Genomic DNA, 27,926 nt, shown 5'->3' with positions numbered 1-27,926 from the left:
AGTAAATCCAAATTATATACATTTTCACAGAGACTGAGAGCTATTCTTAAATGTGACATTTTTCCTATATTTATCATTTCCATTTGTGAATCGATTTTCTCATTAGAATCATTCTTATTAATCACATAAATTGACTGGAATGTCACATATATAGATCCTAATAATAACAATTTATGTTGTTTCTTTCTTACTGAGGAAATAGAATAAAGCAAAAAATCTCAAAATTGACACTTGTCATCATGCAGGTATCACTAAAAATATTAGTCACTCGATGTTGTTGTCCCTGTCTTTTAATCAAAGCATATAAATTAAAATTGTTTGTATCATTTTATAAGTAGAAAAAGATTTTAAGCAAACGCTGAAATTACTGTATTAGGACATATACTGAAATTTTATTTTATTTAAACAGTCAGGATATGTGATAATCCCCCTCACTTTTAATTGAACCTGATTTCTAATTCTGTTGGGATAATTTTTTTTTGGGAGGGGGGCATAATTTTGGATAGTTTTGTCCATTTCCTAGGAGTCAGGTGTTCAGTGAATGTTCAGTGATCAGGCACAGAGAGAAAGCTCAATGTCAGGGATATGGAGTAGGCCCAGTGATTAGATATAGAGTGAAGGCACCAAGTAATCTGAAAAAAAACACACACATACAAAATGACCAGGTTTAGGGTCAAGGCATAGTGACCAGGCATAGAGTGAAAATGGCACAGCAGTCAGATATAAACATTGCAATCAGGTATAGCTGGAAGGTGCAATGGTCAAATATAGACAGAAGACAAAATGATCAGGTTTAGAGAGAAAGTACAGCATCAGATATAGTGAGAAGATACAGCTATTGGGTATAGAATGAATGCACAGTGATTGGGTGTAGAGAAAATTCACCATGATCAGATAGACAGTGAATGCACAATGGTCAGTTATAGAGGGGAGACACAGCAATTGGATATAGAAAAAAAACACCGTGAAGGTAGAAGGTGAGGGCACATCACGTAGAGAGAAGGCCCAGTGTGGAAGAGAACTGGCAGTGCCATCACGGGTCTCTACTGCTTTCTACCAGACTTCTGTGTTCCCACTGGTTTTCAGTGATCAGTCCTTGATCATCATGATTTCATTCTCTCTGTCGTAATTGCACATCTTCAAATCCTCTGAGTTTCTCTCAGCCAATTTCACTTCCTATTTTAGTATATAGAGAAATTTTCTTGTACTCATACTCTGGCAAGGAGAAAACTTTGAAATCCAGTTTAGATATTATTGTCCGGTACAAGCTAAATGGCCAATTTAAATCTTCTGCTGCTGTGCCACACAGAAACACCATGGAATATTGTGGAAGTTGCGACCTTTCATAAAGGGGGTGCTACTCTATAAGTTTATCACAACAGTCCATGTAGATACCAAGAAACAAGCACCCCACACATAGAAGCAAATGTGATGGCTTTTGTTATATGCAACTCTTTGGGGTAATTTATTATGTAGTAGAGAAAACAAACACACACACAAAAACTAGAAAAATCTAAATATGCAACAATAAGCAATGTGGAATGTAAGATAGCTACAGAAATTATATTAAACATCTATTTTAATTATATAAGAATATATATTATAAAAGAAGATATCAAAGTATTTGTTCTTTATCTTTTGAGATCAATAATTGACTAGAATATTACTCTGTAGTGATTCTTCTTTGTCATGTCTCCCCAACATGTGAAGCTGTCTATAATTTTTTTATTTTTTTGACACAATATCTCACTCTGTCCCCCAGGCTAGCTAGAGTGCAGTGGCACGATGAGGGTTCACTGCAGCCTTAAATCTCCCAGGCTCAAGTGATCCTCCCGTCTCAGCCTCCAACCTAAAGGCCTGTACTACCATGCCTGGCTAATTGTTGTATTTTTATTAGAGACAGGGTTTTACAATGTTGCCCACACTGAACAAAATTTTAATTGTTAACGTTCAAGTGTTCTTTATTAGTGGATTTTGAATTCTTGTGTTGTATCTTAATATAAATTTTCTGGTCCATTATTTCAAGAACTTTATTCAGAGATATCAACTTAAATTGTTCACTTAATTTTCATAGTTGTCATAAATACTCAAATCGTAAATGTCTCTTCTGATTATTTCTAAAATTCTTTTAATTCTTTCCTCCAATTAAATTACCTGAATTTTCAAAAAAATAATCTTTTACATAATTCTCATGTAGATATCCATGACAAATTATTGGGTCGGGTAAAAATGCATAGTGTTTTGTTTAGTGTATGTATATATGCATAAAACTATATTATAGGCCTCTGAATGAGCAGTGATAGAGTTATAGAAAGGTATGCAAGACACTGTTAAGGTTGCTTTCCTTAAGAATAGCACTGGACTTGTATTTATTTTTCTTACCAGGTATAGGTGTGACTTCTCTAACTTAAAATATCCAATATTGGCTGGGCGCGGTGGCTCACGCTTGTAATCCCAGCACTTTGGGAGGCCGAGTCAGGAGGATCACGAGGTCAGGAGATCGAGACCATCCTGGCTAACATGGTGAAACCCCATCTCTACTAAAAATACAAAAAAATTAGCTGGGTGTGGTGGTGGGCACCTGTGGTCCCAGCTACTTGGGAGGCTGAGGCAGGAGAATAGCATGAACTCAGGAGGCAGAGCTTGCAGTGAGCAGAGATCACACCACTGCACTCCAGCCTGGGCAACAGAGAGAGACTCTGTCTCAAAAAAAAAAAAAAAAAAATCCATTATCATCAATACATATAACAAAAAGAGATTGAATGGGAGTGGTTCCCTATTGTCTTTTCAGCAAAGAGATATAAGAGCAGCACTTATGTTGCGACTGCTTTATAACTAAAAATACACTTGGAATCAGATTCCATGTGATTAAAGCAACCACTGAGACCAATTGACAGCGACATAAAGAACTTAGTGATTCCAAGCGACATGTCATGAACTCTGTTCCACCATGTTTAATTTTCTGTTTTAAATATACATTTATATAATGTAGTGAGCCAATAATATTCTACCGTCTATACTTTTATTTACCTGGTTAGATGCTTTGCAAACACTCACCTGTGTTATGGAGGGTAGTGACTCAGCAGCATTTGCCTCCAAGGGAGGACACCTTGCAACAAAGCCACACCAGCCCAACCACATTTCAGAGTATGTGAGTGAGAAATCAAGTTTTATTGCTTAAAGACTCTAAAATTTATGGTTTGTTTGTTATTGCAATGTAACTTACTCTTAGATATGTCTTTCTGATATATCACCCCTTGACATGTCAGAGACCATATACAAAAAGAAACCATAAATATTTCAAAAAGAAACCATAATAATAAGATAGGGTACCAACAGTGGATAAGAGATTCCAAAAATTCCTAGAGCACTGAAGACATTGAAATTGGGTTACTGGGCAGGGGGTGGGCAGCACGGGGAGACAGATCAAATGTATAGCCCTAAATATTAAAGGAGAACATTATCTTGTCCAAGAAAGTCCTTGTAAATACAAGACACGGAAAAGAAACCGGGGAAGTCACCTGGACAACTTATTAAATTGAAGCTTTCAAAACAAGGAAGAGTTTTTTTTTTTCAAATCTCTTCTGTGCAATCCAAGAAAAAATATTTTTATTCTACCATAAGGCCTTCGGTGAATTTTTCTGAGGATGGCTCAAAAAAGGAATATTGTGACACAAGAATTAAGCAGAAATTAACTTCCAGTAACCAAAATGTCCACATCACAGGGGAACAAAAGTAAAATAAAATAAAACAGTTCTTCTCAATAGACAAATATCACAAGTCCTCTCTCCTGATGCAGTTACTCCTGCTTTGGAAACAGAAGAGTACTCAACTACTTTGGAAAGAATATCAATGCATTCCAGCCACACTTACTAAAAGGTAGCATTCCGATTGAAAGGGGAAAACATCAACTCAGTTTTTAAATGATAATGTGCTATTTCTCTTTCAATCAACCAGCTGGGTTTTTTTTTCTTTCTTTTTTTTTTTTTGGAAATAAGGCAACATAAAAGACATGGATTAAAATGAACAAACAATAATGATTCACTGCAGAGAACACTGTGAAATTTCGTTGCATTCATTAAACAAGAACAGCATGAAGTTGACGCAGGACTTTTCTCTCCCCCTTTGCCAGACTTGCAGCAGGGAACACCCCACCTACTCAGCCCACTGTGCTTAGCTCCTGGCAGGAGGGAGCATGTAAGTGAGCAAGTGTGGGGTCTGGCCAACTGCTTTTAGCATCAACATGCGAGCAAGCTCTGTGTGAGGCTGCAGTCAGATCAGATGTGTTACCCTGAGGGGAATTTGATGATGCCCAGGCAGTGGTGCCTGGAACCCCCAAGCCCCAGAGGGGATGTTACAGTGTGCTAATTAGCTGTCCGCTGTCCAGTGGAAAGAGGCGTGTTAGCAGCTCAGTCAGCCTTTTGCCCTGCTCTGGCCCATGACTCCAGGACTGGCATGGCTCTTGGACTGGCTTGGACCCACCGGTGGTTCTGTCATGCGAGGCAGCTTCCCTCCATCGGCAAGGTCAGAGGGCCAGTGTTATAGACTTTCTGGGCACCCTCATTCGGTGGGTCTTGAGCTCTTGTCCCACATCCAAGAAGAATGAGGTCACACTTATAGTTGAAGGGTAATGAAGGCAGAGAATTTTATTGAGTGACCAAACAGCTCTCAGTGGAGAGAGGATGGGAGAGTTGGCTTGTCTCTCCTGAAGTCAGGTCATCTCTCTGTGTGGCTGAGTCTGCAGTTTTTATAGGCATAAGATAAAGAAGTGTGTACTGATCCATTCATGAGTTTGGAAAAAAGGTTAAAACAAAGGCACCAGTCAAAGGTGGGAACAGTGTAAAAACAATTAGGAAAGGGTAGGTATATGTAAAATAGGTGAAGAGTGAAGCTCAATCAAAGGAAAGCACTGCAAAGAGGAAGAGAGGTTCTCAATCTGGTCTGTGAATTTGACTTGTAGCTTGGTCTTCAGGCTTTAAACTGTCTTTGGCTTGAAGATGAGGTTTCATGGGATACCTGCCCCTGGTATGTCTAGGATTTGTCTGCCGCCTGCCTCTATCATTTCCTCTGAAGAGGTGCATCAAACTGCTGTTAGAATAGGGATCATGACTGATATTAGCTACTCCCTGCTGACAGGGGATGCTGTTTTGGGAAAACGGAACTCAGATTTCCCTCAGAGCCCTATCTGAGGGTTCCTGTTAAAAGGGAGCTATCATCCGAGGCCCCGGGTGTGTGACCATTTAAAGTTTGACAGCCTGTGGGTGAGAAGAAACAAATTTTACAAGATTAAGTATGCCTGGATCAAATATTGACTCCTCACACAAAAAGGAGTTAAAAGGAAAGAATCTAGTGCTGAAGATAACAGATATAAGAGATGAAATATACTAATCATTCTGAAAACAATATTATGCCCCAAGCTGTTTCACCCTGGTGAAAGAAATTAAATCTTAGATGGGAGCAATTAAACTTTACAAGAGAGATAACTGTTTAAGGAAGTAGATATTCTCATGGGTGTTCAGGATTAAGGAATCCTTCATAAAGATACCTTATGGGCTTAATTGCTATAAAGGCTAAACAAGAAATGCTTGATTTTGATGATATAGCTGTGTCACAATTTATTTTATTTATTTATTTATTTTTGAGACAGGGTCTCACTCTGTCACCTAGACTGGAGTGCAGTGGCATGATCATAGCCTACTGCAACCTTGAACTCCTTGGGCTCAAGACCTGCCTGCCTCAGCCCTCTGATTAACTGGGACTACAGGTGTATGCCACCACATCTGTATAATTTTTTATTTCAAAAACTTTTTTTTTTTTTGTAGAAACTAGATATCTCTATGTTGCCCAGGCTGGTCTTGAATACCTGGGTTCAAACTCCTGAGCTCAACTTGGCCTCCCACAGTTCTGTGATTATAGGTATGAGCCTATAATTTTTTTAAATTATAGGAAGGCACTAGGCCTTTCTCATAGTTTTAAAAAACGCATTAATTTTTTTTTTAATTTTTTGAGATAAGGTCTCACTCTGTTACCCAGGCTGGAGTGCAGTAGCACGATCGGGGCTCTCTGCAGCCTTGTCCTCTGATGGTCAATTGATTATCCTACCTCAGCCTCCTGAGTAGCTAGAACTGCAGGTGTGCACTACCAGGTCTGGCTAATTTTTGTGTGTTTTTTAGAAACAGGGTTTTGCCATGTTGCCCAGGCTGGTCTTAAACTACTGATCTTAAGCAATCCACCAGCCTCAGCCTCCCAGAGTGCTGCGATTGCAAGTGTGAGCCACCATGCAGGCTCATGCATTAATTCTTGATGGTGACACCATTGCTTTCAACTTCATTAAGTAAAATGGAAGCTTATCTCAAAGAAACCATTTCTAAAACATATCACACATTAGAGAGATAATTGATAGAATAGTTTGACATTTATTTGAGTTCTTAAACATTCTCTCTCTGTATATATGTATTTGTCAGGTTCTAATATGCTGAGTAATTCAAGTTTTTGAATGCAAAGGCATCCAGATTCTCATTTTAAAATGAGAATCTGCAACAGATTGAGTATCCCTAATTCCAGAATCTGAAATTCAAAATGCTCCAAAGTCCAAAACTGTCTGAATGCTCACATGATGCTGAAGATGACATTTGTGACATTTGTTGTTGTTGTTGTTGTTGTAGTTGTTGAGACGGAGTCTCGCTCTGTCACCCAGGCTGGAGTGCAGTGGGGCTATCTCGGCTCACTGCAAGCTCCGCCTCCCAGGTTCACGCCATTCTCCTGCCTCAGCCTCTCGAGTAGCTCGGACTACAGGCGCCCGCCGCCAGGCCTGACTGATTTTTTTTGTATTTTTAGTAGAGACGGGGTTTCAACATGTTAGCCAGGATGGTCTCGATCTTCTGACCTCGTGATCCACCCGTCTCAGCCTCCCAAAGTGCTAGGATTACAGGCGTGAGCCACTGCTCCTGGCCGAAGGTGACATTTTTTAACACTGAAGAAAAGTGCCTATATGATGAAAATATGTGATGGGTTCATTGTAGGACTAGAGTAGTGTGCATTTGTAACAGAACAAACAATCTTGTCCATCTATAAAATCAAAGATGTAGACCATTGCTAATAAGGCAAGTGACTCTAGAGAAAAAATTTTAAATAGCCATCCAGCAGAAAGCCTCCTCCTCTCCAGAGGAACCACTTCCTGGTCCCTCAATTTCTTCTGATGTTTATTCTCTCCTAAAAATTACAGTAGACAGTAGCATTTTAGTTTATTGCTTAATGGCTAATATATGTATTCTGGTGATGCTGTTCTTCTACTTAGCTACTACAAATGCATTACTTTTTCACTGCATTAATTGCATACTTTTTTTTTTTTTTTTTTTTTTACCATTTAGTACTTCTCTGTGAAAATGATTGTTTATCAGTAGCAATATAAATTCAGAGTCAGAAATAGTGGCGATGCCAAACAACCACAGATTGTCCACATAGGTGGCTGAGATAGTGCTTTCTGATGGTTTAATGTACACAAATATTGTTTCATTCACAAAATTATTAAAAACATAACTTACTTTCAGTCCATAGAAATAAGATGCATATGAAATTTAAATGAATTTCATATTTAAACTTGGGTCCCATCCCCAAAGTATCTCATTAGGTATATGCAAATATTTGAAACTGAAAAGAATCTGAAATCTGAAATGTTGGTCCCAAGCATAAGAGATACTCAACTTGTACTCACTATATTAGCATCAAATATAGAACCTAACCTTTATGTTTGGTAGTGTGTAGTCATTGCTTTCAAAATGGATAAAGCAGCATTGGGGAGAAATCTGTTAACACCTTCTGTGTCAATCAAAGTTCTAGCAGAAAAACAAATCAACTGGCAGTTAGACAAATAGAGAAAATTGAGAACAAGTTACTAAAATGGAGGGACTGAGAAGTCAAATAATACCCTATGAAACAATCACTGCAACAGTATGGCTCCCTTAAGGCTGAGAGGAGTAGTATTACCCAAGCCCAGAACCTCGATCTTATAGAATGGACCATGGTAAGGGGCAGCTGAAAGGGAGCTGGAACCACTGAAATACTGCAATCTTAGCCAGAGACATCATCCAAAGCAGAAAGAAGGTGAGAGGGAGAGAGAGAGACAGAAAGGCAGAGACAGAGAGATTGACTTATTCTTGTTTTTCAGTTTCCATCTATAACTTCCCCTTATTCTGTTGGTAAGGAAAGCGAATCAATGTCAATGACAGGTATTAAGTTTCTGCAAGCAGAGCAGAGCAGGACAGGGTAGGAAATCAATTTGAGATAATATGCAAATATACTTGTAAGATATGTAAGACTAGTGGGCATACGATCAGTCCAGTCAATTTTCACTAGAGCCATTTACTCTGTACAACTATGAAGAGAATTATGAGCAATCTACAAGGCTGCAGAGGAGCACAACAGTGTTGTTGTTAGTACCTGGATATTACTCCCTTCTAAGTATTCTGCCACATATTCTTTTTTGACAAAATGGACTTACCACCTCCGCCTTTCACTATGGGAAATGTGATAGAAAGCTCCTTCTGCCCAAGTAGATGCATCTGGACTGTCCTTAGACATCATCAAGGACCACAAAAAACAAAAAGGCAGAACATATTGTAACTATTAAACAAGATTCAGCAGATCTTGACTGGGTCAAGTAATAGCGTATATGAGAAAGACTGCTACATATCAAAATAGATAGGGCTGGACTTGAATTCTGCCTTCTCCAGTTGTCAACTATACAACTCTTTTGAACTTCAGCTTCTCTGTGGGTAAAACAGTATTAAATGTCATTTTCTCAATAGATTAATGTTAGTTATTTTATTAAATTCAATGGCTTATAACAGAGGGCTTCCACACCATTGGCACTTAATACATATTATTTCCGATTATTATTTTTCCATTTATGGAACAGAATATAAATTGTACATGTGAATGTGAAATTTCACATTAGTTAGTGCCATAAATAAGATCTTATTGAAAGTGCACAGAAATGAACAATTTCTGTGGTTTTATAGTTAGTACACAAAATAGTGAATTTTGTTTTGGTACTCAGCCCAGATGTTTCATATGTGTACTTGCAGAAATATTTTTTCTTTTCAATTCAATGACTTGAGTTAATGCTCAAAAATTAAATTACACAATGACTAGAATACAGTGTTATTGGTCTGTTGGTGAAATTACAGTTCTCCTGTATAGAATGAAATTTAAGTTGTATCTTGACGACTATTGCTTTTTCACATTTCCTGGGAAATTCTTCTGAGAATTAAGCCCTAAGAGATTCCTTCAGAGAGGTACTCTGAGCCTTCGTAAATCTCCAGCTTATTTTTACTCAAAGTTCTTATTCAACATTGAATCTCTTGAGATTTTAACAGAGCTGTTAACCCTGACAAGTCATGCATAACAATTTGTAGTCTCAGAGAGTATTTGCTTGGTATAAAAATGCCTTATTAAATATTTCAAATTCGTCTTTAGAAACTTCCAGGAAGTCTACTCTTTCTGCTTCTCATTGATATGCATCTATGCAAAATACGTGCTATTTATAAAGCAGTAGTACCAAAAAACAAATGAAAAGAATGAGAATGACACAGGACAATCCCTAAAGAAAATAAGACTTAAGTTTCATTATAGAAAAGATATCTTGAAAGCATTCTCATGTACTTAAATCTTTCTCAGATTTGTATAAAACATCAGCTGAGAGAAACTATCCTCAGCATGGGAACAGCTAACTGTGTTCCATAGGAAATATTTAACATGAAAATATTGTATACTAAAAACCAATGAAACTTGAAGTACAATATTTTTGTGATTACAGTTTTTAAGGGAAACAGTTTCAAAATTTAAGAATGCTTCTAAAGCACTTTCGAAAGATTTTCCTTTAATTGGGAAACCAATTATCTAGGGAGAGGAACTGTTGATTTAATATCTATTCATCAAATCCATATAATAATTCCCAGAGAAAATTAGATTCCTATTTTAATATTATGGTGGAATAATGGAATTTTAGTCATTATATATTTCCATTTTGAAGTCTAGCACTGTAGAGGGTAATAATTTTTTTTTCTTTTCTACTATGCAGAAAATTTGAGCACACAGTGTAAATAAAGGAATTGCTCAGACATAGAGATATAAATACTGATAATCTGTTTCACTTGAACTTTTAACGAGTGATAAAATTCTTTATTAAAGTGCCCAATATGATGCATTAACTAACTTTAAAAATGTCAGCAGGCAGATCATTAGTACTTTAAAAAAAAAAAAAGGAGTGCTTGATGTTCAAAAATAGCAGATATTCATCTTTATTTACTGTAATCTACTTGTAACAATAACTTTTTATTTTATCTCTCTAATGATGTATCTGGCTTCAAATATAATACACAATTACACACATTTTTTTCTTGACTTGTAACTTCATAGTTTTGTCCAGATTAAAAAGCAACTATAAATTATGAGAATAAATGTCAATTTTTCCCACTGAAACTCTAACACACCGTATTTGCTACAGTTGCCCTACAAAAGTGCCACAGACTGGGTGGCTGACACAACAGAAATGTATTATCTTACAGTCTGGAAGCTAGAAGTCGGAGAACAAGGTGTCACCAGTTTGTTCTCTCTGAATAGAGAAGGGACCTGTTTCACAGCTCTCCCATAGCGTCTAGTGGTTCGCTGACCGTCTTTGGTGTTTTTGGCTTGTAGCCACATCACCCTGATATTTACATTCATCTTCACATGATGTTATCTCTGTGTATATGTACCTTTTTCCACGTTTTTCATTTTTCTAAGGATGCCAGTCAATGTAGATTAGAGGCCCACACTACTCCGGCGTGATCTTCTCTTAACTAATTTCATTTAAAAAGCACTACTTCTAAAGAAGGTCACATTCTGAGGTTCTGGGGATTAGGACTTCAACATATCAATTTTGGAGGATATGACTTAACCCACAACATATACCTTGATTAGTTTACTTATTCATGTACTTTTTGTTTATTGGTTAATTGATTGTCTTAGTTTATTTGGGCTCACATAACAGAAAGCCATAGTCTAGGTGGCTTAAGCAACATTTGTTTGTCACAGTTCTGAAGGATGGGAGGTCCAAAATAAAGGTGCAAGAAGATTCCATGATGATGGCACCCTTCCTGGTTCACAGAGGGCCACCTTCTTGCTGTGTCATCATATGGCAGAAGGAATGAGGAAGCTCTTTGTGGCCTTTTTAATAAAGTTACTAATCTCTTAATAAAGAGGGATCTGCTCTCACACGGTAATTGCAAAAACCCTACCCTCAAATACCATCACATTAGAAGTTAGGATTTCAACATATGAATTTGAGGGGCACATGAACATTTAGCCTATAGTATTAATAAAAGCACGCACTTTTTTCTAATATAAAGAATTACTGAAAATACCAAGTCTTATAATTTTTCCATCTAGATTTCAAATAAACAAGAATTTAAGATACGAATATATTTTTCTTTCAGCCTTAAGCTTTCTTTCCAGTCCTACCTAGTAAAAGATCCTTGAACAATAGGGCAAGAGATTTCTTTTCCATCCCTGCTATTTATGTCCACTCCTGTTCTGTTCTCTGATGGGTTGGCATTTAGTTGGGCTCTGCTATTCATGTGTGTGTGTGTGCTCCCTTCAACCAGCAATCTGTGTACTCAAAGTGGTACCCTGATGCCTTCAGGCACCACCGAAGTACAGTACACATAGTACACGAGGCGATTTGTTGCTCTTTGCTTCACACACAAAGAGAATTGTGTGAGACTTCCTGTACAGAAATGTATGTAGCTGTTAATGACCATTCTTTTGGATCAGGGCAGAGTTACTATATATATTTTTTTGTCTGCTCTACTAACTTTCCTTTGTTACTTTAAACAATCACTTAGTCAATATCACCATGCTACCCTTCTTCCTTTTTCATCTCCTTTTCTTGTTTTTCCTTATTTAACTCATCACTGCCTTCGTGTATCTCAACTCTCACTTAACAAGGCTGGACTTTTATAGACACCCCAAGCTAAACAGAGCAACTCTCCTTCTTTCATGTGGCAATTTAGCCTATTACAGCAAATGAGGAATGATCTTGCACTGTTTGTACTTCTGAGCTTTTTCCATGAAATGGTTGCCCAGGGACTGCTATTTAGACATTAAAAACTATTTAGGCTTAAATTGCTATTTCAGGGCCAGAGCTAATTTCAAAACCTGAGGAGTTTATAAGCCTGGCTTTTTAATGGTCGTTATTCTACTGTTTTCTGTAGTTTTCCCTCTCCCGAGTCCCAGTAATCTCTATGTGCCTAGAACTGTTAACACTCCTCTTATCAGATCAAAGAAAGATTTTTGTTGTTGTTGTTGTTGTTGAGACGCAGTTTCATTGTTGTTGCCCAAGTCGGAGTGCAATGGTGTGATCTCGGCTCACCGCAATCTCTGCCTCCTGGGTTCAAGTGATTCTCCTGCCTCAGCCTCCCAAGTAGCTGGGATTACAGGCAGGCACCACCACGCCCAGCTAATTTTGTATTTTTAGTAGACATGAGATTTCTCCGTGTTGGTCAGGCTGGTCTCAAATCACCGACCTCAGGTGATCCGCCTGCCTCGTCCTCCCAAATTGCTGGGATTACAGGCATGAGCCACTGTGTCTGGCCTTCAAAGAAAGCTTTAATTGAAGTAATTTTATATCATTTAAACCATATTTTAAGCTTGCTGCACATTTAAAGTCTAATCTGGGTACCTAACAACAGACTTTGTTTTATTTTATTTTTTTCAGTGAGGTACCAGTGAAAATATCTTCAAAACCAACTTTTAGTTGTAGATGCCTACCTAGTGGTATTCTCTGAATAAGTTGGAGGGTTGAATATTGGTTATGGATCAAGTGTTATGCCATCACACAAAAAGTCCCTAATATGGGCCGGGCGTGGTGGCTCACACCTGTAACCCCAGCACTTTGGGAGGCCCAGGTGGGCGTATCACGAGGTCAGGAGATCGAGACCATCCTGGACAACATGGTGAAACCTTGTCTCTACTAAAAATACAAAAAAAATAGCTGGGCGTGGTGGCAGGCGCCTGTAGTCCCAGCTACTCAGGAGGCTGAGGCAGGAGAATGGAGTGAACCCAGGAGGCGGAGCTTGCAGTGAGTGGAGATCGGGCCGCTGCACTCCAGCCTTGGTGACAGAAGGAGACTCCATCTCAAAAAAAAAAAAAAAAAAAAGTCCTTAATATGCTATGTTAATAAATAATTATACTTTATAGTGGAAGAGATAGTCTATATGTGACCAGCTCAGGACAGTTTGTGGTGGGAATTGATTTAATCAAGCCAGAAAGGTTAGTGGTATATTGAGAAAACTCACAGGACACACAAACCCAAACTACTTCTCTAAGAATGGAGTAGCACAGAGGCAAGAACACATCTTTGTCTTTAATACTTGTAATTTTGAGACCATTGTAGATTCGCATGTAACGGTAACATTTTGCAAATCTTTTTTTTTTCACAATGGTAACATCATGCAAACCTATAAAGCAATATCATAACCAGGTTATTGAAATGGTACGATCTACTGATTGTCAGTAGGTTTCCCTAGATTTACTTGTATAAATTTGTGTGTGTGTGTATGTCTGTGTGTACGAGTGTGCTCAGTTCTACAGAATTTTATCAGCTGTGCCTATTTATGCATCAATTACTATAATCAAAATATTGAACAGCTCCAATATATAAGGATCCCTTATGCTTCCCTGCTATACCAAACTTCCTTGCTCTATTCTGTCTGCCTAAATCTCCAGAAAATAATAACTTGTTATTCATTTCTAAATTTTTTTCATTTCAAAAATGCTATATAAATGGAATCATAGTATACAACCTTTTGGGATTTACTTAATTTTCATTTAGTTGATTCCCTGAAGATTCATACAAGTTGTTGCATGTACCCATAGTCTATTCATTTTTATTGTTGAGTAGTATTTCATAGTATGAATGTACCAGTTCGTTTAACAAGTCCCTCACTGAAGGACATCAGGATGGTTTCGAGTGTGGGGCTATCATGAACAATGCCACTATGAATATTTGTAAGCAGGTTTTTCTGTGAACATCAGTTTTTATTTATTTGTTAAAATGCTACGGCTGGGCACAGTGGCTCACACCTGTAATCCCAGCACTTTGGGAGGCTGAGGTGGGCGAATCACCTGAGGTCAGGAGTTCACAGCCTGGCCAACATGGTGAAACCCCATCTCTACTACAAATAGAAAAAAATTAGCTGGGTGTGGTGGTGGGCACCTGTAATCCCAGCTATGCAGGAGGCTGAGACAGGAGAATCGCTTGAACCCAGGAGGTGGAGGTTACAATGAGCCGAGATTGTGCCATTATATTCTAGCCAGGGCAACATGAGCAAAACTCTGTCTCAAAAAATAATAAGAATAAAATAAAAATAAAAAATAAAATGCCCTATTCAATTTATTAGGTAAATATGTGTTTAGTTTTATAAGAAATTGCCAAACAATCACATTTCTATCCACAGTGTATGAGTGACCCAGTTTCTCAGCATTCTAAACAGCACTTACTGTCACCATACTATTTTATTGGTCTATACTCTGAAATCTCTTTTAGACATAACACAGCTTTCATCCTATGAGGATGCATAATTGCAAGTCATATTTCTTCTTAGAGCCTCATTGTTAAAATACTATTTAGGGGCCAGAATCCTTAATATATTATACATATTTATGATATGCTAATAAGGATTGTTAGGTGAACTTGGCATATTAATTCTATTTTCTAGGATTCCTTGAAGACACAGAACAAGCTTTCCCTAAAGTTGTGTCTGAAGTTCAACATAGAAGTACAAATTTTCTTTCTTTTTTTTTTTTTTTTTTTTTGAGATGAAGTTTTGCTCTTGTTGCCCAGGCTGGAGTGCAATGGCATAATCTCGGCTCACGGCAGCCTCCACCTCCTGGGTTCAAGCAATTCTCCTGCCTCAGCCTCCCAAGTAGCTGGGATTACAGGCATGTGCTGCCATGCCCAGCTAATTTTTGTATTTTTAGTAGAGACAGGGTTTCACCATGTTTGCCAGGCTGGTCTCGAACTCCTGACCTCAGGTGATCCCCCAGCCTCAGCCTCCCAAAGTGCTGGGATTACAGGCATGAGCCAGCACGCCCAGGCCTAGAAGTACAAATTTTCTAGTTGAACAGACATTAGGTCCTGAATCATTGACATAATTACTAAAATAAAAAACTATTAATTGTCAGTGCTTCCATATTCAAATACCAAAATGAATACAAAATTCCATAGAAGATCAATTGATTGTAAAAATATTTTTGCTTGATAGATAACCCAAATTAGTAGGAAGAATTTTTCTAGTGATGTGGAATAAAATATCAAGTATGCACCATTAGATGATTCATCAGGTACATTTTATGAATAGATGTGAATTCTTAGATGAGCATTGTTACCCACTAATTCTGCAATGAAGTTGTATATCCCTTAATATATGGTTGCCATGTTATACTTAGATTAAGTTTTCATTTAGAAACAATTGAAATATATAGGTGTATCTAATTATGCAATTTGTGTTTTAAAAAGTAAGCATAAAGACACGAGCATACTAGATTCAATAATTTTATTACCCTAAAATACGGTATTTTAAATGTTATAAATGAATTTACAATTCATTTTCGTTTTTAAAAATCCAGTGCAATGTTGGCATTGTGTACAAGACACTAAAGGAATGAGATTTGAACTTAGTAGACCAGTTGGCTGCGCGCAATGGTTCACGCCTTTAATTCCAGCACTTTGGGAGGCTGAGGGGGGTGGATCACCACAGATCAGGAGTTCAAGACCAACCTGGCCAACATGGCGAAACCCTGTCTCTACTAAAAATACAAAAATTATGTGGGCACTGTGGAGGGTGCCTGTAGTCCTAGCTACTCAGGAAGCTGAGGCAGGAGAATCGCTTGAATCTGGGAGGCAGAGGTTGCAGTGAGCCGAGATCGCGCCACTGCACTCCAGGCTGAATGACAGAGCAAGACTCCATCTCATCTCTCAAAAACAAACAAAAAAAACACACAAAAAAAGGAGACCAGTTATGTGACTCATTAATTATGCAGGTAATAAATAAAAAGAATGTGTATGACAGAAAATGACTTGCATGGAGTGTGGTGATGTCATTAATAATTTAATATCAACTCACCCACCTTCCCAACTTAATCACAAATCATTCCACCTCCAGTTTTCAGAACAGTCATGAAACATGCTATATACAGCTTTATCATATCACTGATTTAACTGCACAATTAGTAGCAATTTGATACATGAGTGCAAGCCAACCAAACCTTGGTTATATTTTATTGCTTTTTTAATGAAAATCAAAAGAGACCATCATTCACAATGTTACCAGCACATGAAGAGCCATGTTAAAAGGTTTGAGACCAATATTATATTTTAGACTCTCTTTCATTACAGTTGATGGCAGGGAAAGAAAGCAAGTAATATGTTTTATACATAAATTTAATTAAATTTACTAGGACACAACCAGTACTGATCTCCATAGCTATTTCGGCATACCCATTTTCTGTGTTCAAATTAATCATATGCTAAATGCAATCACACACTAAAATTTGTTTTCCTGAATGCACAGGTACCTCTGTTCTACAGGTGACAGCTACTGATGCAGATGACCCTACCTATGGAAACAGCGCTCGGGTGGTTTACAGCATTCTTCAGGGACAACCCTACTTCTCCGTCGATCCTAAAACAGGTTAGTGCATTTACACGTAACTCGCATGCAAGCATTTGCTACAGTAAATTGCAAAGCAATGGTTTTTGTTTCCATATGCTCTTTTCCATCAGATAATGTGATTTTAACACGTTTTAAACATATCTTCACTTTTTCTAAAACAGTGTAATGAAATAATTGAAAATAAATTAATGTACATATATTATGCTTTCCCTATTATGTTGATTATCCGTTATTTATACCCATGCAAGAAAACGTTACTTATCCTTCAGTATTTCTGTAATACTTATATAAATAATCTCTGTTTAAAACAAATATGGCATATTACAGACGTTGAATGAGATTTTCAAATATATTATTTGCTCCGCTTATATATTAGTTTTAATTCTTTGCTGAAGAGGGTAAATAGTTCTTTGAAATTTTCCTACATTGATTTTGCTTGTCACATAAATTGTTAAGTATATATACACACATATATATAAAATTGTATTGTATTGGGGAATTTCTATTGCTTGCATTGGCAATTTTTTCTAATGAGTAAATTATTCAGCCCTCAAATATTGTGTTACCAAAAAAAAAATAAAATAATGCCAAAGACATAAATATTTTTTCAGGAAAAAAATATAAATTCTGCTCTCCTGTTATTTTTTGCTGGCCAAAACATATTATATAAATCGTATCATATGGCGTTATATCACATCAATTATATCCTGTCATGTCAGGCCAAAATGGTAATGAAGGCTGCTTAATAATGTATTACAGGATTTGCTACAGCAACATAATCCAAAAACCATAAAAGAATCACATGTCACCATTGACAATCAATTCGTTGCTAAAAATTTGGTCAAGTAAAACTTATTTTTAATTTAGACAAGTGTTCAGTGACAAATCTCGAGTTTTTCTAAAATTTTAAGGATGTACATATTTATGAGATGGATGAAGTAGAGAGTTCTAGGATGTTCCAGCAGCACCCTACATCCTTCCTGACCACGAGATGCACTCTGAATCAGTTCAACATCTGGCATCTCGCAGTAAATGGCATAGCCACATAACTAATGCAAAAAGGAGTTATTTTTAAATCATAAATATCTCTTTATACTTCTATAACTATATAGTATATAACCATTTTTCAGGGAACCTTGTTCCATAAGTCTACAGATTATAGATTTGTTCACCAATGGGTTATGTGAAGCACATCCAAATAAAAAGATGGTATAGATAAGCACTTTCTCTCTAGCTAATACCACTAGATTGTTTGCCAAGAGTTTTGTCATTATCATGTTTACAAGAGGGTTTGATTGGGTCACTTGCCTTCTTTCTTTTCCTGGAGTGCTCCAAGATGGAAATACACTGGCATGAATGGATCTCAGACATACTTGCTTAACTAACTTCTTTCTTTCTTTCTTTCTTTCTTTCTTTCTTTCTTTCTTTCTTTCTCTCTCTCTTTCTTTCTTTCTTTCGCCTTAAAAAGAAAGCAACATAGAACATATATAGATATAGAAATGAAGAATATACACATGAATATATATAAATATCCTTATACACATTATAATTATAGAATAGATTGTAATATGTAGTTAAAGTGAAAAATAGAAATTGGGATATAATAAAATAAATAACATAATGCAACTTAAAATGAGTATGAGACCTGCAGGTTCTGTTAGTTCCAAGGTAGCACTTAATATTTAGGAAAACATGCTTATTAATCTACTAATCTAAGTTGTGGCACAAAAATGTACGTATTTATGATTCCACATTATTATTCCATTAGAAGAGCTTAGAATTAGTTGAAAAGCTTGTCGTTCTTTGATGGTGATATTTCACATTTTGTTCTATTTTCCCAATAATAATATTTGCTTCAAATATAAAATAAATATAAATTCCTACCTTGAAATACACATCTCCCTAGAGGAAAGTAACAGGAATACTGTTTCAACTGCCTTGTTTAGGATTATACTAACACACATGCATGCACATGTCACAAAGGCATACATGCATAAAGACACATGCACACGAATATATGACATTAGTCCATTAACGATGCCATACAAAGCCAAACATTTATTTATAAATAATGTTAGAGTTACCTGTGATATAAACATCCTGTATAATTTTTTTTAAAAAATTATTTTACACTTTTTATGCATACAGTTGGTTAACAAACATCAATTTTGTGTGTTCATGTGTCTGAATGTGAATGTTTGCATATGTTGTGTGAATAAATACAGGTATGTGTATGCACTTGGATGGATAAATCAGGTCACTGAGACCAATTCTCTAATAGTGTTGGACTGGCGTAGTTTGTGACTTGTGGGAAGCAAATATATCAGTAACACAATATATAAATACAATGTGCATTCATTTATGTGCATATATTATAGTTTAATTGAGTACTTCATTAAACAACAAAAATAAGTTTATCTTAAGTGTAAATAGGCTGCTATTCAAATGCTACTCTACAAAATTTTCTTTGCTCTTGCATTTCTTTGTTACTTTCTTCAGAGCTTTAATATATTGAATAAAGTGCATGCCTCCACTTTGATATGTGTTAATATCAGTATTATACTGGCTGTTGCATCATGGGAACCTATGGATATCTGTCCTACTAGGTCATTAAGGAACAAAAGTGTTTTTAAAGATCTTTTAAATATGCAAGTATCTTAGAGAGTTAGACAGTTATCAGTAGAAATGCTAAGTGGGATATAAAATAAGATGTTCATTAGTCTTCACAAACAACAAATTTGGCAATTTGTGCTTAAAAACCCAATTACGATGCTATTAAACATCCTCAGAACTAATGAATTTAGTTGAAATTGTGCAGAAAAGTGACTGGAGTAAAATACAAACATACTGAAAATCAAAGAATCAGTTACGTTGGATGGCATGTTATATAAGAAGCATGGAAATAGTAGTCAGTTATACTGGTGTGTATTAATAGTATCACTTAATTCCATTCCCCTAATTAATATGACTTCATCTCAGCGTGTTTCCAGTTACTTTCACTGAAGACCAATCACAATAAAACATAACTTTTGACCCCTCAAAACGTGGACTTGTGAGTGCATATGACTAAAATCAGTGTTTGGATTGCCTTGTTTCCATGAAAGACACATTTTATTAACCATTGTGATCTTCCAGAGACCTTGGCTTCCTATTTTGTCAACCATCTCTGTGTAGCTGTATCCAGAAAATGAATTGTGTGGCTGTTGAGTTACTATGTGTTACAGAATTAAATTAATAATATCTGAATTTTTTTTACACCAAAATCTTATTTATCAGTACGGTGAAACATCTTGTGAAAAAATGTATTGTTTTTAACGACTTTTGTTAAGGTAATTACTGTATTATTTGTGTTCAATGTATACCAACAAAGGACAAATGTGCATTAAAAACTGATGGTTTAACATTAACTGCCATTTAAAAGGTGCAGGGGACTATGATGGTAAAATATAAAATACATATGCTATTTCTGGCTAGATTCATAGGGAGAAAACATTTTTTATGGTTACTAAAGAAAACATTTTACTATCTAAGGAAACAGCTAAACCTAAGCAATGCGTTTTGAGGAAGGCCACTGAGTGAAAAAGTCTTTCTGAGTTATCAGAAAATGAAATTCAAGAGAAATCTGGGATGATGGTTGTTTATTAGCACAACTCAAATCTCAGTCTTCAGTTAATATACTGTAAACTGAGTTAAAAATAAATCAATATTTCAAGATGTCTATGCCTCTTCAGACACCATCAAATTTTTGTCAGGTGGTGACTACAAAAGCTGAATGATCAAATTCCTATACAAAGGAACTAGTTCCCGTAACATAGGTTGGAGACAGAACCAGAAATCTACCAGGTATCATTCCAGGGCCTTAGAAACAAGACTGGAAACATTTCATTTCATTACAGAATGGAAGACCAGTGTGTAGTTTTTAACTGGACATGAAAATCTCTTAATGCTCATTACTTTCGTGGCCATTTGATGATTCTCTGATTGCTGTTTCATAGTTAACAACTTATGAACTACTTAATATTATTTTTGTTAGTGCATATAATTTAAGTCATGCCTGTGTCTGTTTCATACATGTATACTGAATCTTCCTGATGACCATTTCAGGAAGCCTGAAAATCCAAATTAAAACCTGATGTCAGGAAAAATAGTGGAGTATACTGTTTTACAATCCTAGCCTCCCTTACAATTGTTTGTAGTAGTCAATATCAGCTCTTTTGACCATAATTAACATGAAGTGTATAAATCATTGACAGTCAGTAATGGAGTTCATACATTTGTATAAATGATTCTCATAGTGGGTTTTTTTCACATGCCCGGTAAATACTAGTAAGCCATTTTTTATTTTCATATTTGCGTGTTTATGTTTTAAACTCATGTATCATTTTTCATACAGTCTTTACATATCTTAATGTAAGAATATTTATTTATAAAATACAGCAGCTGAAAACATTTACATTGATACATTCTACATTTAATTGTCAGATACATAAAAATAGTAAGATCAGACAGGCTATCTTTATTTATATACAAAGAGCATACCACATATTCTTTTATCAACACTCCTAATGTATTTCAGTATTTTAATTTTTTGTGTTACATGATATTAAAAAGGAGTAGACATTGAATTTCAAGTATTTTGTCAGTCAGATTCTTTTGCATTAATAACATCTATCTCACAGGGACAGAACACTTAGCATCAAGTAAAATTCCCTACACCTAATAATGACTATCAGTTTCAAAGACACAGTCAGATTATTATTTATTTTGACATGGCATTATTATAAATATAATGAAGAAACTGCTTACTTGACCTTTCTACCAAAGATTAATATACTATTTGGAGTCACATTATAGTTTAATGTAATATAAATATAGCATAAATTTTAAATATTTTTTCAGAAATAGTAAGGTTTATTGCAAAAGAAGTTGGGGATGCTTTGTGTTCAAATCCTAGAATACTACTTAGTTGCTTAATAAATTAATCAAATTACTTAAGTTTTTTGGTTCTGTTTCCATGTGTATAAACTTAGAATGGTAATAATGCCTAAATCCCATGGGAAAATGAGAGCAATGCTCTTAGCCCAGTCCTTGGAAAAATATAGGACTCAAGTTATCTTGTCTCCTTCTTTAAGATTGACAAGAGGCCAGGAGCAGTGGCTCATGCCTGTAATCCTAACACTTTGGGAGACCAAGGTGGACGGATCATGTCAGGTCAGGAGTTCAAGACTAGCCTGGCCAACATGGTGAAATCCTGTCTTTACTGAAAAATACAAAAATTAGTCAGGCGTAGTAGTGCATGCCTGTAATCGCCACTACTCAGGAGGCTGAGCCAGAGAGAATCACTTGAACCCAGGAGGCAGAGGTTGCAGTGAGCCAAGATTGCGCAACTCCAGCCTAGGCGGCAGAGTGAGAGACTCCATCTCAAAAAAAAAAAAAAAAGATTGACAAGAATTTCCAAAATTACTATATTTTGAATGATTATGAGAATTTGAAATAGTCTTATCTGAAGTAGTAAAAAATGATTATTTTGTTTGAAAGAATTTTTTAGTTGAAAGTTATATAAATTTTAAAAAGATAAGATACGTTGTGAACTTATATGCGATTAAATTCTTTCCAAACATTTTCTAGAAATCTTTTACAAACACGGTAAATAAGAGAAATATACCATTAGAAAATTGTGAATGATAATCTATAATGAGATAAAAGTTAGACAATAAAATAACCAACCTTTTATCTTTGGAATTGACAGTCTTGACTCAGAATAGTGTCTCTAGATGAGGTAAACTGCCATGCTCTGTCTGAAACAACAGTCACGAATGCGGGGCTCTTGACAGACAATAACTGTGATTCTTCAAGATGACCTTTTCTCAACATTTTGTAACAGAATTCAATCAGCTATAAAAATGAACTCAGTTGAAGACCTCAATGAATTTCATAGGATGTAATCGAAAACAAGGTTTTTCAACATTATTTCTTCAGTCTGCATAAAGTAATTAAATTCATTAACATTTTTTGGTTCTCTATTACCTCCTCAAATTTATTTCGTTTCATTTTTGCTCAGTGAGGAAAAATATTAAGTCTAGGAATGATTTCTCTATATGCTTAAAAAAACTATATAAAGCATCTTTAGAAGTCCTATAGATTTTAAATTTCATTTTATATAATTTCATATGAAAATATATTTGACAATAGTTTTCACTTTCCAAAGTCAATATTTTATATCTTTTAAAAGCTAAGACGATAAAATACTTAAATTGTGGCTTACAATATCTGCAGAAGATAAAGAAGATTTCACAATAGAATATGCTTTGTCAATTTATCTTTTTATAGCCCATTCCTATTGATAATAATAATAACAATAATAATTGCTTGCACAAACAATTTTGCAGTATATCCTCACTTATTCATAGATTCTTGGAAACTGTAATCTTTAAGCAAAATAAAGTATAATGACAGTATATATTGTTTCCGTCAATGTTACAAGGAAATGAAGTAATGGAAATGACATAATTTGAGGACCTGCTGTATGTCCCTTCTCTTGCAATCACCATTTTAAAGAACCTATCAAGAACATTGAGAACTTATTGTAGAAACATTTAAAAATAATTATTTTATAGCTGACTAACAGACAAAAATGGTTAGGTAGTCATCATCAAAGCTAGGTAATTTGTTCCTCTTGGAAAAAAAATAAATAGGTTCCATTTACTGAAAAAAAAAAAAATCTCACTTTGTCTACTTTAGGGAAGAATTCCAAGTAGTTCCTGAACTGCAACAGATTATGTGAGGATAACAACACAGAAAAAAAAGTCAACTTTAGATAGCATTTAAGAAATAAAGAGTTATTAAATTCTAGTAGACATTAGTGGTTGTCTGTTCAATATCAATTTCTCATTTTGCCTGTCATTATCATAACTCTGATTTTACTCAGGGTGGCAATATATGCAGTTAAAAATCTAGATTTTTCCAACTTCCTTGTATCTGTCGACACTGCTCTGGCCAGTGAGGCCACTGAGGTATTTTAGGAAAATTTTGAAATCTTTATAAAGGTGCCAATGTTCCCTCAATTGGCTTTCTCATCTTCTGGATTTAAACATGTATTTGTGATCATGTGACAACAAGCACACAAAGAGAAAGTTACATGGAGATTGCTGAAGAAAAGGATCTCAATGAGGTCACTCTGATTATGTTATTTTTATATTCAGATGCATACCCTGCACTAACTGATACCTGGGACCTTTGTGAAATGCGCTTTGCAGACATATGAACCACCTTCATAGTACAGTGCACTCCCCAGGCAGGTGTTGAGCTGGCTTCCTGAGAATACTTTCATTACTTTCAACCTGAAATCTATGAACCAGAGAGAGCACACTGCTTTCTCTCCATGAGTAACCACTTTACAGTTTCGGTGCAATATCAAACTGCAAAAGGACATTTTTCACACTGATTTAAATGAAATTTAAAAGGTATATTAGGTTTGCTATTTGGGGGAATCAAAATGAAACTAAATGCATTTTTCTCTGATACTCCACTGAGAATGCATATTTATTAAATAATTTTATTGCCAAAACAAAGTACCAAAGTACTTTACAGACACTATAGATATCAGATAACTCTCCTACTCCGTGGCAATATCAGATAACTCTCCTACTCCATGGCAAGATCATAGTGTCTTTTGACATCAACAGAATAATTTCTATCAAATTTAATTCCTCTGCATATAGTTCTAACAAAATGCAATTATAGATCAGTGTTCTATGCTAGTCAAACTATTCGTTGTAGCCCTAGATGAAACCATTAAGATGGAATTAGGTTGAACTGTACACTTAAGTAAATTTTATGGTATGTAAATTAAACTTACATAAAGCTGTTAAGCAAACAGAGTAAGGAAACGAATTGAATGTACTTCTTCAAAAATATCAACTGTTTGTCAAAAAATTGACCAGCTGCTACCAGGAGAGTAACAAAATCATCTAATTCGCTATAAAATGGTAGTTATACCTTTACATTTCAAAAAGATAAGAATCAATGTTGGTCAATTGTAGCATGTCTTATACTATTTCTTCCTAATAAAAGATAAATTTACCTAATCTTCTTTTTTTTATGACCTCGCTCTATGCCTCCTGAATCTCAATAGTAACTATTGAGAAAAAAAAATACTCAGAATTATTGTTTAGCCAATAGCCTGGCAAATATATTAGCTATTAATACTAGTTAATTTATTGTCAAATATTAAATCAATAGATAATAGGAACCATTGTGATTGTGTTGTCTAGTCTTTAAACCTGATTAAACATAATTCATGTTATATAATTACCAAGCAATTTGATTTTTCTTTCATTACTTTAAATTTATTTTGAGGTCATTTATCCTACTGCCACAGGATTAAATATACTGCAATCCCATTGATTTCCCTAGATTATTCCCTAATCCAGTATCTTAGATATGTACAATGAAATCTATAAAGCACTAGAATATTATTAATGTTCCATAATTTTTACCACTATATATACACACATATATATAGAAAATACACATATATAATTTTCCTATTATATATACATATATGTAGAATACATACATATATATAAATATATGTGTGTGTGTGTATATATATATATATAAATTTTAAGCTCATACTTACTTCTATATTTCAACCAAGCACTGCTTCTATGTTATTTTTTCACTTAGTCTATTACTCTTCCTGGCATGCCCTTCCCAGGCAAATTTACACTTCAATGGTTGATTCCCTGGACTCTTAGAACTAATCTCTGATCTTTGAGTAACATTTTTACATTCCTCCTAAAACATAGCAGTAGCCCTTTTTTTCATATGGCATTTCTTCTCTACTCTGAGAGCTCTATAAGGGCTTGAATACCATAGATGTTACTGTTGCTTTCCACACCAGGCCTCCCTGAGTGCTTTACACACAGTAGCAAGTTTTTAATTATCTGTATTTTCTTTTATTTCTATAAATTTGAAGGATACAAGTACAGTTTTGTTACATGGATATATAGTGGTGAAGTTTGGGCTTTTGGTATAATAAGCACCCAGAAAATGTACTTTGTACCCAATAAGTAATTTCCCATTCTTCATTCCCGCCCACCCTTCAGAGCCTCCAATATTTATTATTCCCCACTCTATGTCCATGTGTACACATTATTTAGCTTTCACTTATAAGAGAAAACATGTAGGATTTGACTTTGCATTATTTTACTTAAGATAATGGCCTCCAGTTCCATCTATGTTCCTGCAAAAGACATGATTTCATTCTTTTCCATGGCTGAGTAATATTCCACAGTGTATATATAGCACATTTTGTTTATCCAGTCATCCACTGGTGGATACTTACTGTATATTTCCTATTGTGAATAGTTCTAAACAAACATATGGGTATAGATATGCTTTTGATACAATGATTTCATTTTCTTTGGGTAGTAGTAGTAGTGGGTTTGCTGGATCAAATGGTAGTTCTATTTTGAGTTTTTTGAGAATTCTCCATGCTGTTTCTCAGAGATTGTACTAATTTACATTCCTATCAACAGTGTATAAACATTCCCTTTTCTCTGCAGTGTTTCCAACATTTGCTATTTTTTTTTTTTTTTTTTTTTTTTTTTTTACTTTATACTAACAGCCATTCTGATTTGTGTAAGCTGTTATTCCACTGTGGTTTTAATTTACCTTTCTCTGATGAATAGTCATGTTGAGCATTTTTTTCAAATGCTTGATAGCCATTTGTGTCTCCTTTTGAGAAATGTCTGTTATGTCTTTTGCCCACTTTGAAATAGGGTTCTTTGTTTTTCGTTGTTGTTGTTGTAGTTTATGAGTTGTACGCATTCGTTGTAGATTCTGGATATTAGTCTCTTGTCAGATGCATAGTTTGCAAGTATTTTCTCCCATTCTGAAAGTTGTTTGCTTGGTTGATTTGTTGCATTTGCTGTACAGAAGCTTTTTAGTTTAATATAGTCTTACTTGTCTATTTTTGTTTTTGTTGTATTTCCTTTTGAGGTTTTAATCATGAATTATTTGCCTAGGCCAATGTTTAGATGAGTTTGTCCCAGGTTTTCTTCTAGTATTTTTATAGATTCAGATAATAACTCTTAATGCACCTTGAGTTAAGTTTTATATATAATGAGAAACAGGTGTCCAGTTTCATTCTTCTGGATATGACAATCCAATTTTCCCAGAACCATTCGTTGAATAGGGTGTTCTTTCCCCAGAGTATGTTTTTGTTGGTTTTGTCAAAGATCAGTTGGCCTTAGGTATGTGGCTTCATTTCTGAGTTCTGTATTACATTTCATTGACCTATGTGTCTATTTTTATGTTAGTACCATGCTGTTTGGTTATGATAGCCTTGTATGAAGAACTAAACAGAAGGCATCATATTATTTGACTTCAAATTATATCTCATTATCTTTATTGAAGGCCTACATTATCTAACTTTAACTACAAAACTAAGTTTATAAAAGTTTTGTAGAAGAAATGACTTGTGACTTATTATTTTTAAATAAATATTAGTAATATTTGTATTTTACATAACATTTGTCACGTCTCTGATCTTCTGTAAACAGTTTTTATTTTGCTACTTCTATCAATTTTGTAATATTCTAGTTTAGGATTTTTCCAAATGATTGCCAAAACAGTAGTATTTCAGAGCTCTTAGAAAATTAAATATTTTTGGAAACATGATAAATAACATAATTCTTGATTTAGAAGTTTACAAAGTAAATTATTTCTGAGAAACGAAAACAACATGATTTACATGTGCATAACTAAAAAATAAATCTCTGGAATGCAAGCTCACTGAGACCTTGCATTACTCATTTTTGTATCTTCCATAATGGTTAGTGTATTGTGTGACACATGGAAGACAATATTTGTTTATATAGAAATAAAATCTGACTTTGGGAAGGCAGTTATTCAAAATAATACCATTTCTAATATTAATGCTCATGGTTTTTTAATTGTCTTATTTTATTTCTCAAAAATATTCCCGTCTTCCATATATTAAATTTAGAAAGGCTGAATGTCTGAATAAGAGAAGAATCATTAACTTATGAGTGTTTTGTTTTTGTTTTTTGAGATAGAGTCTTATTCTGTCACCCAGGCTGGAGTGCTGTGGCATGACCTTGACTCACTTCAACTTCTGCCTCTTGGGTTCAAACAATTCTTCTGCCTCAGCCTCCCATGTAGCTGGGATTACAGGTGCCTGCC

At 35.2% G+C, this 27,926-nt stretch overlaps 1 protein-coding gene across 4 annotated transcripts in view; it reads left to right on the top strand.

Moving 5' to 3' along the window:
- CDH18 (cadherin 18) overlaps positions 1-27,926 on the top strand; it is a 356,371-nt gene that overhangs the window by 95,700 nt on the left and 232,745 nt on the right. For all 4 annotated transcript variants that reach the window (XM_032136147.2, XM_032136148.2, XM_032136153.2 and 1 more), the window contains exon 3: positions 16,614-16,733. In XM_032136147.2, coding sequence (XP_031992038.1) covers positions 16,614-16,733 — 120 coding nt within the window. The remainder of the gene's footprint in view (positions 1-16,613; positions 16,734-27,926) is intronic.

This window comes from Hylobates moloch, unplaced genomic scaffold (genome assembly GCF_009828535.3).
Source record: "Hylobates moloch isolate HMO894 unplaced genomic scaffold, HMol_V3 SCAFFOLD_17, whole genome shotgun sequence".
In the NCBI taxonomy this organism is placed as follows: domain Eukaryota; kingdom Metazoa; phylum Chordata; class Mammalia; order Primates; family Hylobatidae; genus Hylobates; species Hylobates moloch.
Note: the sequence above shows the minus strand (reverse complement) of the source record. Positions and strands in the feature narration are given on the sequence as shown.